General features: G+C 37.8%; 1 protein-coding gene across 1 annotated transcript in view; it reads left to right on the top strand.

The window, feature by feature from the left end:
• The first annotated feature begins 7,963 nt into the window (after nt 1–7,963).
• The window catches only part of LAMA2 (laminin subunit alpha 2), a 296,182-nt gene continuing 287,158 nt past the window's right edge, over nt 7,964–16,987 (top strand). The window contains exons 1-3 of the mRNA XM_035899887.1: nt 7,964–8,000; nt 8,808–8,978; nt 13,084–13,196. Coding sequence (XP_035755780.1) covers nt 7,964–8,000; nt 8,808–8,978; nt 13,084–13,196 — 321 coding nt within the window. The remainder of the gene's footprint in view (nt 8,001–8,807; nt 8,979–13,083; nt 13,197–16,987) is intronic.

Raw genomic sequence — 16,987 nt, 5'->3', positions numbered from 1 at the left:
ATTCAAGCTCATCAGTTAAGAGAAACATACTTTAAACTATTTTCATCTGAATCCTCAGGGTAAAAGTAAGTGCACGGAATCTCTTACATATGGTAAGATCAGTTTTTCCATTTGCTCTTTGGTTTCATAATGTCAAACTCAGTTTGGATTTTTTTGTAGATGATGATGAATAGATGGATGACTTTTATTAGACTCCATAACATGTCTTTTGTTGTCTCTTGTAAAAGAACACAGCAAACATCTCAGTCTTTCTGTTTAAGTTGACAGTGTTGGAGACTCAAGGGCACAGTAACTAATTCTGACTCTGCAGTGTGTTTTCAATGGACATTCATTTTGAAGTTATTGGAAAAATACTAATATGCTTCATATTCTTTAGTGTCCAAGACAATGTATAGCAGGGGTTTCTTGCATAAAACAATAGCTTTGTCAAGACCAAAGTCAGCAGTAAATTGCATTTGGAGGCTCCAGTTTTCCCAGGCTCTATTCTATCTTTGAGAAATTCTGATTTAATTTTTTTGTTTTGTTTTTATTCAGTGTCATAATCCTTTTTTTTTTTCCTTCAGTGGCACGGAACTGGGATAGACAAATCATACAGGTCTCCCTCTCTTAGCAACTGAGGGAAGTGCATGAGTGGGGGGAATCAAACCTATGGTGTCTTCTGAGTGTGGAGATGCTGGTATTCAGGCATGGGAACCGAACAAAAATGGACATTTTTAGCTATATCATGCAATTTGGGAAAGTTGCAAATAGATGTGCTATCTAAGAACAGAAGATACATGATTTGGGAGAATTCCTTTTTGCAGTACATCAGTGTTGTCTCTCAAAGTTCCTTTTAATTTTCCTTGTTAGGCCTGCTTGGCTGACCAGGACCATACTACTGCATGGCAAAAGTTTTAATGAAGGTCATGTGGCTAATAAATACAAGGAAATAACTGTAAAGAGTGCTGCTACTAGGATTTTGCACTTTAAAATTCGTGCCAGAATACAGATATGTATTTGAAAACCAGTGGGTGCTTGGCTGAGACTAGACATGTAAATACCTTTGAAAATGAAATGTCCGTTAAATCTTTGCGCTTTGGATTTTTGATTCAGTGGGAGTTCTGCCATGGATGTCAAGGAGACAGGATTTAATCTTCACCTATATTTTTCCTGTTCTGCTTTGCACAACCTTCTGTGACAGCTCTAGGAAAAAGAAAATTTACTACAAAGCTAGGAGAATGCTTATATATTTTATACAATATAATACTGGGGTAAGCCAACAGCAATTTTTTCACTCAGTCTCCCAATCTGTAAAACTGATTGTGTTTTGCTATTAAAATCAACAAAGTCCCCACAGATTTTGAATGCTGTAACCTGTGGAGAGGCGAGGTAGTATTACTAGATAATCAATAGATCCTTTTTCAGATGTGTCTGTTACTTTTTAAGGATTATAGTTAGCTTTGCTATGAAGCTTCTTCAGGTTAGGGGTTTATACAGTGTCTTTTGTGTTGAAGTTAAATATGCAGGAGGATGTATATGATGTTACTCAGTATGAAGAGAGAAAATTACCTGAGAGTAAAACCAAGCCGCATCTACCACCAAACATTGAAAACTACATTTCCACTTGCTTTGGAAGGGAAAAAGGCTGGCTACCGAACAGTACTATAATGCACAGTGTTTTAGGGCTACTGACATAAAGGGGGACTGAAATATTTGTTTTCCGATTTTGTTTTCCTCTGGACAAATGGGCTTAGTGTCAGGTTTTTTCAGTCTGCAAGCTCTGTTGTGTCTGGACAGCTATTTCTTCAAATTGGGCTTATTTTCTGGCTGTATAAAACTCTTCATCTACATTGTGGATAGAGTGCATTAAGTTATTCCCTGTGGTGCACAGCTGGAAGCTATTCTGTGCTGCAACATTTTGTTTTGTTTTGTCCCAGTTTTTTCTCCCCACTGTGTTCCCACAGCCTAGTGTAGCTCTGTGCCGCAGCAGACAAGTCTCTCTTTTGCCAGTGACACCTCTTAGAACATCCAAAATTGACATGTTCTCTTTTGTCTTTTTAGTACAAATTCAGTGGCAAACAGCTCTGCTTGACTGCACGAACATTTCAAAGTACTCTATAGACTAGGAAGATTGGCTTGAAAAGTTAGACATATTTAGGCAGGCTGTTTTATTTGCTTCTTTGAAGAGACTAGGGATATTTTGAGAAGATTGAAGGAAATATACAGTGCCAAATATTGGTCTGTTTAGAAGACAGAAGAGGAATATGCAGGTCTTAACAGAGCTTTCTTTGAAAGAGGAAAACATTTTCTCAGTTCTAATGCTTTAATAAGACATGAAGAAATCCCGGAGCTGGTAGACCAAAGTTTGTCTTCTATCTTGGGAGTATTTTAAAAATGCTATTAGAAAACAATAATAGGTTTTTTTTATGCTAACACTTTGCTTATGTTTGCGGGGACTGTGATTATTTTTTTGATTTTACCCTCACTAAATGGGGTGCTGATCTTATCACTGTGCAATCACAATCTGGACATTAAATACTGAATGCCAAATTTCGTGTGCCAACCATTACCTGTCAAGAAGAAAGGTTAGAGAGACTTCTTTCAGTATCTAATTGCAGTGGTCTTTGTCCTAATTTTCTTCACTCTTTACCAGTCTCCCCCACTCAGCTAGCCAGTTCCTTCCTTCATCTCTATGCAAAGATCTCTGCTGCTGTCTCCCATCTTCTATCACTAGTTGGTGGTTCCTTATTTCTCACTCAAGGTGGCTGCTGCTTCCTCTGTGGAGTAGCAGAAGCCTAACTGAGGTTGTAATCTTGGTCTTGGTTCATCTTCCCCTGTGATTCCTGCTTCCATTGTAATGCTGAAGTGTCCTGCTATTGAGATGCATCGCACCAGTTGCTCTGTAGATGTAGGATGCTGATGTGATTGCAACAGTATTTGCAACTCTCCGTGGGCTATGTGAAGGGAAGGAAAGGAAAACATAACTGTCAGAACTGGTAAATGGTAGGAAGACTAATGTACAAAGTAATTATTTTGTTTACATTCGTGTCTATTTCTCGTACCCTTCCTTTGCTGTAGCTGCTCCTTGACATATTTTAGAAGTAGGTTACACCAGTGGCAACCCCCACTTCATAATGAACCTGTAATCACCATTTGGCAGCTGGAGATAGAGCTAATGTCTTTGATTTCCCACTAGAATCCCGCCATCCTCTCTCAGCTAGGGAAATCAGCTAGGTCTTGCAGTGTGCTCTGAAGGTCGATCAAATAGTGCTATCTGGGAGGAGAGGGAGAGGGGGAATGAGATGGAATTCAGCAGCTGACAGGCTTTATGAAAATGTCTTGTACCTGCTACTTATGTAGCTCATGTGCTTCTGCTGATCTCAACTATTGCAATAAAGCATGTGGAAAATCTGTCAGTTTGGCAGAGAAGTAGGTAATAGGGCATGACAAAATAGGGCAGGGTGCCAGGCATCAGATTGGTGGGGTTTATTCCACTGATACTCATTGAGCTTTTATGAGCTGGAGGTTGGTGAGGAAACGTGAAAAATACATAAAAGAAAATGTGTGGAGCTGGGCTGGTTTTTTGCTTTCTGCAATGAGATTAGGAAAAGATACGAAAAGGAATTGTGCAGTACTGCTTTGCAGAAAACTGCAAGGCGATCACCAATCTCAGAGAATGTTCTGAGGATCTATAGAATAAGTAGCCATTAATGACACCTCTATGCATGCAAGGTAATGATGGGAAGTAGTACAGAGGACAATGGCTGGTGGAAGAAATGAATATAGGCAAAAAATATTATGGTTTCATTAGCAAGGTTACAGTTTCTAGTCCATTTTGGGTGGACCTGGATGTTGGGATATATGTGCTACCAGCCTTACTAAGAAACAACTACAGGTATGTATTAGAGGCAATACTGAGGAAAAATGGGAAGGAAGAGAAGGACCACAGGGATGCCTCCCTGGATAAAACACTGCAACAGCCATTGGTTTAGGGATATTCTGAAGGGACAGTTGAACAGCAAGCCCTTCACATTTAACAGCCCCAGATGAACCCTTGTTCTATGTATTCCTGCTTTTGGAATAAAAAAAATTTATTATAGAATTTATTCATTTATTCTAGAATTTAATTTCTGTTGTACTGAAAAGCAGTTCCATTGTTAGAGACAAAAAATGCCAATCAATGAAGAAAACTTCCATATAAGGTGACTCAGCAACCCAATTTGTGGTATAAGGGTAACTGAACTCACCATGTTCATTTCCAAATGTTCACTTTCTAAACGTATTTATGATTTTATATAGTTACCTCTTTTTATACATCTCCCAGTCAGTTCTTTTCCCAGTAGAAGACTCTTAGCCTATGAATGTCCACATTCTGAAGTTGATCCACAGCTGTGATCTTGTCACACTTTTCTTTTTTAGTTCTACCGTGTCCTTTGGGAGGTGAGAGATAAGGAATATCATGCAGTATTTGAGTTGCCATTATGGATGGATATATGTGATACTGTAATGACAGTTTGTTTCTATTCCTTGAGCTAATATTTTCACTGAAATATCCATAATAACTCTTTCAGAGCTGATAATAGCTAGTGCAGAGCCTATCATATTTTCCCCCTGTGTATTAATTTCCATTCCTCGATTTCATCTGCCATTTTATTGCCTAGACATACCATACTGTGAAATTTTTCTACCACTCTTTGTGGGCTGTCCTTATTTTGATTATCCTGAGTAATTTCTGTCATCAATAAACTGTCACCTTACTTGTTATCCTCTTTTCTAAGTTACTTGTGTAACTCTTGAACAAACCAGGATTCAGCAAAGATCACTGTGGTTATCCAGTGTTATTCCCCATTTTCCTTTTTTTTGTTGTTATCTCATGAGAGTTCATTCCCTCACATGTCATGATAGCTTAGTTCCTTTAATGGCCTTTGCGAAATCTTGTAAAAATCTGTTTGTTAATGTAAGTATGTTGAACTCAGTGAATCACTCATGCCTATATGCTTGCCAACATCTACAAAGAACTTCAGTATTGATAAGGGATGACTTGTGAGGCTTCTTTAAAAAAAGCACTGATCCCAAGCATCCACTATTTTTGTCTTAAAGATAGATAGTCAGATCTGCTTTGACCCAGGAACCATTTAAAAAACCGAGAATGTAGTTGGCACTTTGATACCACACCCTACTTAACTAGAACAGTGGCAGCGTAAAACTTGAGTACAACATGGTTTGTAGGCAAAAATCAGCTATTGCTGCTGATGTGCTGCTTTTCATTTTTACCCTTTTTTTTCCTAAAACTGTGTCTGTTTGCAATAAACTTATCATCACTAATTCTGTGGAGAGTTGAGCAGCTTTCTTGATTACCCTTGCATGGTACACCACTTTAAAGAATTTGATTAATTTCTGTGTTATTTTCCTTTCATAGTTTAATCGCCCGTCATTACTAAACAAACTGTCTATCAGGTTTCTGATATGCTCTAAAAGCTCCAGGGAATATGTTCCATGCTTAAAAAACAAAGTGGAAAGCAGAAAGATGCCCGTACCCATTTCATAGGTGAGAATCTGAGACTCTGTTTTTCTCTTCATGCAACAGAAGTCTGTTGAAAGCCAGAAATTGGATCCAAGCTGCTAAAACCACCACCTAATTACAAGCCAATCTTTTCTACCTATTTCCTCCATGCAATTGCTAGAATTTTTGGTATTTTTTACAGGTAGAAAAGAATGCTAATGTGTTTTTTGCCAGTGACACAAAGGAGGGAAAAGATTGATGTAGCTGGCAGTTGAAGGGAGCAGAATTTCTCTGCTTGCACTCCAGCTACACAAAATAGAGATAATGTGTTTCTGACTCAGAGGTATTTTACCCAGTCTTTGCACAGGAGCAAATGATTACTAAAGGTATTTGGCAATAAAGAAAGAAGAGCTGTCTGTAATTATAGCAGATCGTGTTTGTGGAAGTACTTCATAGCAGGATGCCCATAGAATTCAAGGTGGGATTGATAACTAAATAAACTTTATAATTTAGTGAGAAATTTAATTTTAAGTTGCACAGCACTAGTACACCAATTTTTAAATATTTCTTCTGAATGAGTATCATCATGAAAAATATGGCAAACTTCTCTAAAAAAGTCAGCTGCGGTGTCTTGAGCTCTCTTGCCTTTTCCCTGGGGATTTATGGTTGGATATATGGGAATCTTAGAAAGGGTATATACTCGTATCATGAACATTCACATTTTTATTTCATATTCAAAGAGCCTAAATAAAGGATTCAAGACAGTGCTTTCATCTTCTGTGTTGCTAGAATTTCATGCCTATGTTGTTAAAGTATTATATATATTAATTGCTAGAGAGCAATGTGAACAGTATTGCTTCCTCCATTCCATCAGGCTTGCACATCAAATGTTCTTTAAAAGCCAAGCCATACTTTGGGCTGTACAAAGCAGTATCATAGAATCATAGAATATCTCGAGTTGGAAAGGACCCATAAGGATCATCAAGTCCAACTCCTTGCTCCTCACAAGCAAAGATTATTCAAAAGAATTTCAAATATGTACTTGTTAAATGTAATTTTTAACTTGCTAAAATTCCAGGGGTGCGGAATTAATCAATACCAAATGCCAAGTGCTGGGTGCAGTGTAGGAGCACTTTGTGCAGCTCTTGCTCTCTGCCTGTCAGATCTGCTCCTGTGAGCCTGCAGGGAATGCAGCATGGTGGGCTTCTTTCTGAGGCACTGGATCTTCACATGGCCTCTTCAGTGAAACACCCAATACTGGATTCGGTGTCTGTGTTTGTACTGATAATGGGCAAGGCTGTGTGGTAGTTTTGCCCTAAGCTGCACTGCACATTAAAGAGGTTACCTGAGAGTGAAATTTTGTTCTAATTGATGAGTTCCCTAAGCACTCTTCATTTACTTATGTCTCTTACATTTAAAATTTGACTTAAAACAATGTGTATGGACATATAGCATGTAATATTTTTATAGCTGTGTGAATTTGGATGCTTTTTGCCTGCTCTTTTTCAGTTCTTTTGCTGTTTTTTGAAGGATATATTCTCCTGATGCAATCTACTGCAATTTCTTGCATGTAGGATCATTCTGTCCTTTTTTATGAGGTTCACTTTTGAGGGAATAAACTACTTAACTCCAAACCAAATGCCAGGCTCTGTTAAGACTAAATTATTACTGGCTTTTACACTATTAACTTTGTACAGCCTAACAAGAGAATAAGGAGGCTGTAAGTCACAGCTATTAATTCATCTACTTGGCTAATGCTTACACAGACATTACCACGTGTCCCCATTGTAGAAAGCAGCAGATATCGCTGAATGCATTGAATAAAAATACAAGAACAACTGTATAGATTTGAAAATGTGATGAAAATGGGCTGTAATCTATAGAGAAGAAGCACGCTACACGATCAATAAAATCTCAACTATTGATTGACTATACAAATTGGACGGGCTAGTAACTAATGGGTTGCCTTGCTCAAGCAGTATGTTTAACATGTGTTTAAAGTAAGCGTGAGAGTCACTAACTCACAATGTCAGAGGACAGATGTACCATGACCACCCAAGCTTGATAATTAAATGGTATACAGCTTAATTTCTGAGACAAGCAGGAGACTGGAGTGAAAGAGTTCAAAGGAGTCAGTTGAATAGTGTTGTCCATCTGCAGAGGAGAAGAAGGGAAGTCATTATAAAGGGAGCTTTGTCAGTGTACAATAATTGCACATTCGGTTTTGATTAAAGCCTTATTTTAAGTTTATAATAATACAGTAGGGTTAGAAGCTGAATGAATTGCAGAAAGGTGGGTTTGGGGCCAGTGGAAATTGCCATCAAATAAATCTGAAGACGATCCTGATCCATACCTCAGGTGTTTTTGATGTTGTTTTCGTTTAACCTGCAGCCATGGCAAATTACACTTTTGAGGATGCAAAACGGATTGATTTAATGTGAGGGGCTAATATATACATTCAACATATATCACTTTGCCTCCATGGATCAATTTGATCACGGCTCAAAGGTTTTGATCAGTATTTAGTGGGAAGGAGAGTAACCCGCTTTAATGATTGTTCTTCATATGGTTTATAATCTTTATAGCGTACTGCTACATAGAACTTTGTTCAGCAGAGCACTCAGACATTTGCTTAAGTGCTGTGCTGAATGAGAATTATAATACATCACTCAGCATGTGCACCTGAAAAAAACAACAACAGGACTGCCATAAAAGATATAATGTTGTATATATTATCCTCTTCTTGAGGAAAGGGAAACCACACATGACAGATGCTGTTCATGTTGCTGCATGAATTACTTAGCTGCTCTGATGACAAGGGTGACTATGAGGTCCTAAGCAGAATAGTAATATAGTGTAATACAAGTGATGCTGCCTGTGAAGGAAAAGCTTTCCCATGGAGATGTAAGCAGAAAAGAAGAATAATAAAGAGTTTTCATGGGTAATTTCCATACAATGTTTCAGTGTCCAGTTAGGTAGGAACACAAGGTTTGATTATGAGAAAAATAATTTCATTATGCTTTGTATGCTTCCATACTTATTTTCTCCTTTGGTGTCCTGATGTTGTTCAAGATATAACCAGAGGGTACCAATGTGAATTTTAGAAGGGAATGAGGAAGAAACCATCAGTCCAATGGCTTTATTCTGGTGTCTGGACTCTGGATTCAAACCCAAAGTTGTTAGTGCTTTTCTGTGCTTCACTACTTCCATAGTTGTGAAAAACTGTGGCTTTAATGCCATAAAAGGTGCTATGTTAATTTATGATTGTGCTGCTAAATTCACTTTTGTTGCTGTTTGTAATGGTTTTATTTTATTTTTTCTGCAGGGTTGTTTCCCGCAGTGTTGAACCTGGCAACTAATGCTCTCATCACAACCAATGCTACCTGTGGAGAAAAGGGTCGGGAAATGTACTGCAAACTTGTTGAACATGTACCTGGACAGCCTGCAAGGAACCCTCAGTGCCGTATTTGTGATCAAAGGAGCAGGGTTCCACATCGTACGTGTGCCATTTTAATTTTGTTTCTTTAAAAAGATTTTTTCCAAAAGCTGTAACAAACAAAACTGTAGGTGACTGGCCCAATTACTATGAAATGTCTGTCTCTTCAAATTAGACTACTCATCTTCCATTGCTATTTCAAAATCTGTATCTTTTATGTATACGCCTCAAATTGAACTTTCTGATTTGGATACTTGAAGCGGAGCACCTGAATTCTGATATAGAAAAAAATTAAGTATCTACAACTGTTGTTGAATTCTCTTGATATATAACTGAACATGAATGAAAACCAGATGACTTTTACCTGCATGCCTACATGTGGAATTTGAAAGTTTTGGCCAATCTAAGCAACATCTGAAATTTCAGTTTAAGGCCAACTCCAGTTTTATTTTATTGTGTTCTGGGATATTTTTCTTCTTCATTTGATGTTAATTCAGTTTCACTGAGCCAGCAAAAAGAACATGAGATAATGGAGTATTGCTTGGTTTAATTGCTTAGTTTTTCATATTAAAATTGATCTTTGCTAACATTGCTTTTTTTAAGACTACCCAGAAGCAAAATCATTTCTCAAGTATAAATTTATCATCTGCTTCAGAGATGCATGTTTCTAATAGTCGGGAAGATTAGGACTAAGAAAGTCAAGTCATACAAGTTCAATTTCACGTGGCCTTGCAGTAAAAGACATGAATACCATTAATGTTGTTAGGTTTTTGTGGGTATATTGGCACTGTAGATGGTAGAGAGTGTAGAGACACTTAAGACAGCATTTAATGGATGAGATAAAATGTTGGAAGACGCACAGCCACAGAAGCATGGAGATGATTTCTCTTTTTTTCCAGTTGTTTCTGTCTAAAACCTAGCTCAGGTACATTTACACCCCATGACAAAGCACATTTAAGCATGCTGCTTAAAACTACAGGGGAAAAAAACCAAAAGCATTTAATCCATCTGCTAGTTCTAGACAGGATGAACTATCTATGTCTGTAGCTTTCCAGACAGAAGCTTGTTTAGCTTCTCCTTAGAAACTTCCTTCCAGGGCCACCCTTCCTAGAGTTATTAGTCATTATTACTCATTACAAAGTCTTTTCCTAATAGCTAATCTTCATCTTCCTTGCAGAAATTCATGTTACATTTTTCCTAACTCAGTCAATACAAGGAATGGATTATTCTCATAGGTTGTATTTTCTAGAACTCTAACTGTGCAAATTGCAGTTCTCTGAATTCTCTCTAGAGGTTTTCATCTTTATTAAAATTCACCTGAGCTCTTACCAGCACTGCATAGAGATGCAGATTTGCTTCAGAATGAACAGAATATATTCCTGTTTAAATGTTTTACTTAGATATTTCCCATTTTTAATGGTGTGACACCACTGAGAGATATATAACTAGTTGTCCGTTATAATCCCCAGATGCTTTCCTACTAAATGGCTACCTATCCATTTGCTCCCCATCTTGTGTTTGTGACACTAATTATAATTGCCCCAGTACAGGCTACTTCATTTGTCTGAACACAGTTGCAACCTATTTTTTTTCTCTGAGATAGTTTCCAAGTTTTGACGTCTTTTTTAACTGTAGCAAACGCCACCTTCTGAGGAAAGGTCACGTGATTTTGTAGCAATATAAGCATTCAAATGATGCATTACATTTAGTAGTGTGCCTCACTCAGAGAAGATTTCAGGGGCTCTTGGAACCATGTCATCTGGCAAACACTGCAATGGATTCTTTCCCTTTTTTATAGATGGGTATTTAGAGACACATGCACATCATAGAATGTTTTTTCTGTATCAGGTTTGTTTAATTCAGAAACCAGACAAAAACAGAGCTGATTGCTTTGTTCCCATGTTCTGCCTATGATATCAGATAGTGTACACTAATGTGTGTGCATATAGACATATATATACACACATATATGTCTATATATATAAACCCCATCTGAATGATTTATATTTGTGTTTCCCCTAACTCTTAAAAACTTGAATCTGCCCAGCTTCATAATGTCTGGTCTTTTGTTGCCAACCACATCTCATTTTAAGGTTTTTAAATGCTCATTTGGCAGAAGGAAGTGCCTTATTTAAACAGAGATGGCTCATTAATAGGAGAACCATGTAATGTAACGAGACTTTAAATGATCCCCCTGGAATGTGTGAGTCTGGAGTGCCTCCCCTTAATTACTGTAGTAGGAAATGAACACAAATTCCCCGGTTAATCACATGTGAGCCCAAATTAAAGAGCACAGTTTGATGGGCTCACTCTGTAGGTTCTCCCCTTGCCATCCATCAGGGAGATTGCATTTGCAATCCAGTCCTTTTTGCAAATATTATATTATTTTCCCTTCCCTTTTAAATAGGCAAAACATGGCAGCCATTGATCACTGTTTTCTAATTAATTATGATTAAACTTTCATAATGGTGATTATCATTAATTGTTGATTCATCTTCCAACCCTCCTTCTCATGATTTACCTTTATATCAATTTCACCTGAAGAGACTTAGATCAAAATTTCCAATTAGACAGCTTCTGTCACAATCACCGAGGAGCTCTGAGTTTGATTTACAGAAGAGTTTTACTAGTACTCATTTAAAGCCAAGGTTTGTGAAAATGATCAGAGCTGTGGGAACTGACAACATGTAAAGCATGGGTGTGCTTTGCTTTTCTCTTCAATATAAAGATAAAGCTACTAATAACATCACTTGTAGCACCAGTATTCTGACTTGCAAATGTTGGTGCTCACTAATGACACTGAATAATCTGATATTTAAATGAAAATTTTGGCATTTTCAATTTTGAGGGCTTATGCCTTCCCTCACTCCCACAAAACGCTTCAATGGTGTCTTTAAATATGTTCAGACATTCTGGCTTTCCTTAATGAGCTAGGACTCCTGTCCTCCACAGGTGGTTGATGTAGCAAAAAACCAGAGACACAAAGACTATCAATCTGGCTGGTTATTTAAGTAATAATTAAAATAACAAGTAAATTAATCAGTTCATGAATTAATTATTTGCAATTCTAGGACTAGCTGGTAATGAAGCATATTCCAGTTTTATATCAAGAAAACCTGTCAGTTTAGAAAGTCAACCTTAATGAGAGGGGTAGGATTTCTCCTATCTTGTTATGTTCTTGCAGACAGAACTTGCATAGAAGAAACCGACTGTTTACTTTGGGTTATTTTCCCCATAATGTACAGACTTGCTCTAGGCAACTAGGGACTTCAAAATGTAGATCCTTGTACCTTTTAAAATTGAGTTTATTTTATTCTCCATTTTGTATAGGAGAGAAACATGAATTGACCATGAAAATTAATCCAGAAATGTTGAGTGTGATTTTTCTCAGCCTAAATAACATTGAAATATTGTGTTGGCAAAATCCAGTAATTTAGAAGATCTTGAAATCTAGGAAGAATTGAATTCTGTAAATAAATTCTTATCCTTATTACTTGGGATTCATTTGGGACACTGCAGCAGAATAACTGTAGACATGAAAAATAATGCATCTTGGACTCTTGATATGGATCATAACCAAGCAAACCTTCTTTATATGCATGTATGCAAGTCAGACAATTTTCCAGTTGAGAAATACATTCTGTAATGATTTCTGAATCATTTCCTCTGTAATGATTTCTGAATTATTTCCTGAATTATTTCCATCTGTGCTTAGAAATGTCTTAGAAATGCAAGTACCAGTATTACTTTAATCTCTGCTTTCCTTGCACACCATATCTCAGGTTCCTGATTTCTTGTTTCTGTTGCAACATTTAATGACTTTACAGTACTTGAAACTTTGGAAGACTGCAGGAAATGTTCACTTGATTTAGATGCCTACATTTTCTGTAGAATCAGGAGAGCTTCCAAGTGCATTTAGGTGTTCTGAATCATCTTCTTGTGATCCTGTCCAAAATTAAACAACTGTCATTAGACTATTCTTATTCCAGTCACAATAAGCATGATTGTGACCCAAGAGTAAGAAAAAAAATAATTTCCTGTTTTTTATTTTAAAGTGCTGCCTCATTAGTTTTGTAATTATATTAAAATCTAGATTTTAGCTCTAAAACCACTTAAATCTCCTAATAATTTGAAATATATTTATGTATTTCTGCTATTCTAACAGAACGGCATCCAATAACAAATGCAATTGATGGCAAGAACACTTGGTGGCAAAGCCCTAGTATCCAGAATGGAATTGAATATCATTATGTGACCATTACATTGGACCTCCAACAGGTAAACTGTTTGTTTGTTTCTGCAAAGGCTTTCTTTCTTGCACAATAGATCACCTGGATTGTTTTCTTCTTTGCTGTATGTTGCTTTTGTATTATGAAGACGCACTCAGCTTCTCTATAACTTTCTGTTGTTTATATGGATAACTCTGACTGACCCATTCGATGTAACATAGTGTATCAAATTAAAATTAATTAATTCATATATATATTTTATGGTGTTATGTTTAAAATTATTTTAAATATAACATTTTCAGTATTTTTTTCATGGTAACTTCTAGTTTGGCTAGTTAAAGACAATTAAAAGGGAGTTTCAGGAAAAAATTAATATGAATAAAAGTTTATGTTCAGAATACTGTTCATTCCTGTTTCAGTAACATAGTACTATACACTTAAAAACACAAAAAATACTAAAAATACTTGAATACACTAAAAATAGTTTAGCTGTGCTAGGGATACATGTGCATGTGATGGGTTATTTTGAGGGGCAGCCTGGGTAAACGGAGGAGTTTGGCTAATGACATCCTTAAATAAATTGCCTTTTGCTAGTAGAATCTTGTTTGACAGATGTAGCTATACAGATTAAAGTTATTTGATGCTTATGAAAATGCTACATAAATTCCAGGTATGTAAGCAAGAAGATTTGAGGATAGGTGGAAAATAATTTTATCATGCCAAGAAAATACAGAACAATTATCTGGTACTAAATTTATTCATCATGTTATTAAACCTGGCTGTTTTGGTATTCAGTTAAGTAGGTAACAAATTAATCCCCACCCCCTGGTTAAAATCCTCTGTGGTCTATGGCTGGCCCATATTTGTCTGCATCTTGAATCAGACCACAAAATACAGAATCATAGAATCATTTAGGAGGAAGGAAAAGACATTTAATATCATTGAGCCCAATCATTAACCTAACACCACCAAGTCCAGCACCATGTCCCTAAGCACCGCATTTAGATGTCTTTTGAATACCTTCAGGGATGGGGACACAACTGCTTCCCTGGGCAGCCTGTTCCCAGGCCTGACAACTCTTTCAGTGAAGAAATTTTTCTCAATATGCAATCTAAATACCTTCTGGGACAACTTGGGGCCATTTCCTCGATGCCCACCTTGCTACACCCTCCTTTCAGGCAGTTGTAGAGGGCGATAAGGTCTCCCCTCAGGCTCCTCTTCTCCAGGCTAAACATCCCCAGTTCCCTCAGCCGCATCTCATAAGACTTGTGCTCTAGACCCTTCTTCACAGCTTTGTTGCCCTTCTCTGGACATGCTCCAGCGCCTCAATGTCCTTCTTGGAGTGAGGGGCCCAAAACTGGACACAGTATTTGAGGTGTGGCCTCACCTGTGCTGAGTACAGAGGAAGGATGACTTCCGCGCTCCTGCTGGCCACACTATTCCTGATACAAGCCAGGATGATGTTGGCCTTCTTGGCTGCCTGGGCACACTGCTCGTTCATGTTCAGCCAGCTGTTGACCAGTACCCCTAGGTCCCTCTCTGCCCGGCAGCTTCCCAGCCACTCTTCCCCAAACCTCTAGCGTTGCATGGGATTGTTGTGACCCAAGTGCAGGACCTGATACTGCGCCTCGTTGAACCTCATACAGTTGGCCTCAGCCCATTGATCCAGCCTGTCCAGATCCCTCTGTAGAGCCTTCCTACCCTCAAGCAGATCAACACTCCCACCCAACTCAGTGTCATCCACAAACTTGCTGAGGGTGCACTTGATCCCCTTGTCCAGATCACTGGTAAAGATATTAAGCAGAACTGGCCCCAGTACTGAGCCTAGGGGAACACCTTTTGTGACCATCCACCACCTGGAATTAACTCTGTTCACCACCACCCTTTGGGCCCAGCCATCCAGCCAGTATTTTTTCCCCGCACTGTGTATGCCTGTCCAAGCCATGGGCACCCAGTTTTTCCAGGAGAGTGCTGTAGGAAATGGTGTTATATCTGTTTTCCATGTGTTAAGAAAAAAGGGAAGGCCCTTTCTCTGGTTTACAGGAGAGAGATTCCCCTTCCCAGCTCCCCCTTCCTCTGTGATCTCTTCACTGAGATCAGTTTTCTATTTCATTTTATTATTATTAGTTTATCAGTTTCACTTGGAACCTGCCTGTCCTTATCTCCCTTCTTTCTCATTTAGCCATAATTAAAGAGGATAATAGCTAATTATCAACTACAGAGGCTTGAATAAAGCATAGTTTCTCAGAAAATAAAATGAAATTAAATGGAAGGCAGGGCATTGAGGCATGTGTGCTTCCATACACAGAATTTTGTTGTAACAGATCAAACTCAGTCTTAACTTGGTCTAGAACTCAGAACTTCAGTAGGGTTTAATTAAGAGTAATGCTTGGATTTCTAGTTTTTTGTCCTTTATTTCTTGTAAAAAACCTGTCATTGAAATGATCTGGTGGTAAAAATTCTTGTAAATACCTTGTATCTGTGGCACTGCAGTACTTGGAAAGGAGTAGTCTTTATACCTGGAAGAGCCTTTGAATCCTGGACGAATTATTAGCATTCTGGCTTTGGAGTCCTCATTGTTACTGGCAGAAACAATCCTACACCTGTGTCTTTGGCCTTAAATATGCAAAAGTATTCAATGTGCATTTCTCTTTTCATCAGCAGAGCTAAATCTTTTTACAGACATTTGAATTTAAGCTCATGTGCATGAAAAAGTTTTGGTTTTTTTTTAAATGTCATAAACTTTCAGAGTTAAAAACTGGTTTGCCTTTACAGCAAGGGATTGTACCTCTTGTTGGCTATGATCTGTTAATGCACGAGTAGCTCTCAGGCGTTAGAACTAAATTACCATCCTTGTTTTTCATCACCCCAGTGATTTTACTTGTGCAGTTGTTTAGGTCAGGTCTGCTGAACTAGGGCTTTACAGCTTCTGTGTTTTTTCTACTATGTCAGTATCTAGATTATCATAAGAAATAAGCAAATTTGTGTTTGGAGTTTTCTAATATGCTAAAAGCTAGCGACTACAGGGTCTGTCAGTAACTATATTGAAGAAAAAGTATGGGTTGTGCTAATGTATTTAAAAGACTTCCTTGTGTGCCAGTTGACAGTGGTCTGAGAATACTGCACTGTGTGTTGTGTGGGTTTGAGGGTGTTTTTGTTATTTTTTCAAATGAGACAAGGCTCAAGCAAAAGCCTGTTTCTTTCCCGTGTTCTCTTCCTTATTATTCAAAGAAAGGTTGGTAGTGCTTTGCAGTACTAAAGCTGATACCTTCTCTTAAGCCCATTCAGTTGTATTGACTAGGATAGGAGCAGTGTTGAGGTTCCCGTGTATGTCAGAGAGGTGGGATAAGATCTTGTGTCACTAATGCTGCCTGGCACAGTCTTTATGACCTGAGTAACCCAAGTAGTTAGGAGCGTGTGCTATGTTTACTCACCACCTTACGTGACCAGAACAGTTTTGTTCCCCAAAACGTGGTAAAAAGTATGGTGCAATTTGCATAGTCTGCTCAGTAAGAAACAAGAGTTTTGGGGATTTTGAGGGCTCTTAATAGGTTTTGTTTGCTTATTCAGGTATTTTGTAGACACAATATTGTAGGCTTTATTAAAGTAGTTGGTAAAATATAAAATTTCTCTTCCAGCTAGTGTTATGAGTAGTAGTCACTATGAATGATGAAGGTCACTTAAAAGAAATACCATTCTTTACCTTTGGCTTATAGGAGATTCAGTAATTGCTATGTTTGTGTTGATAAATTCTTGCTTTAAGTATAAAAATGCTTAACTTCTTTTTGTGAGACAGAAATAACAAGTGACAAATCTACAAGTAATGGACTGAAAATTGCA

Source organism: Egretta garzetta, unplaced genomic scaffold, assembly GCF_000687185.1.
Source record: "Egretta garzetta isolate BGI_Z169 unplaced genomic scaffold, ASM68718v1 scaffold397, whole genome shotgun sequence".
NCBI classification, from domain to species: Eukaryota; Metazoa; Chordata; class Aves; order Pelecaniformes; family Ardeidae; genus Egretta; species Egretta garzetta.
The sequence above is the reverse complement of the archived record's forward strand: the minus strand, read 5'-3'. Positions and strand labels throughout refer to the sequence as shown.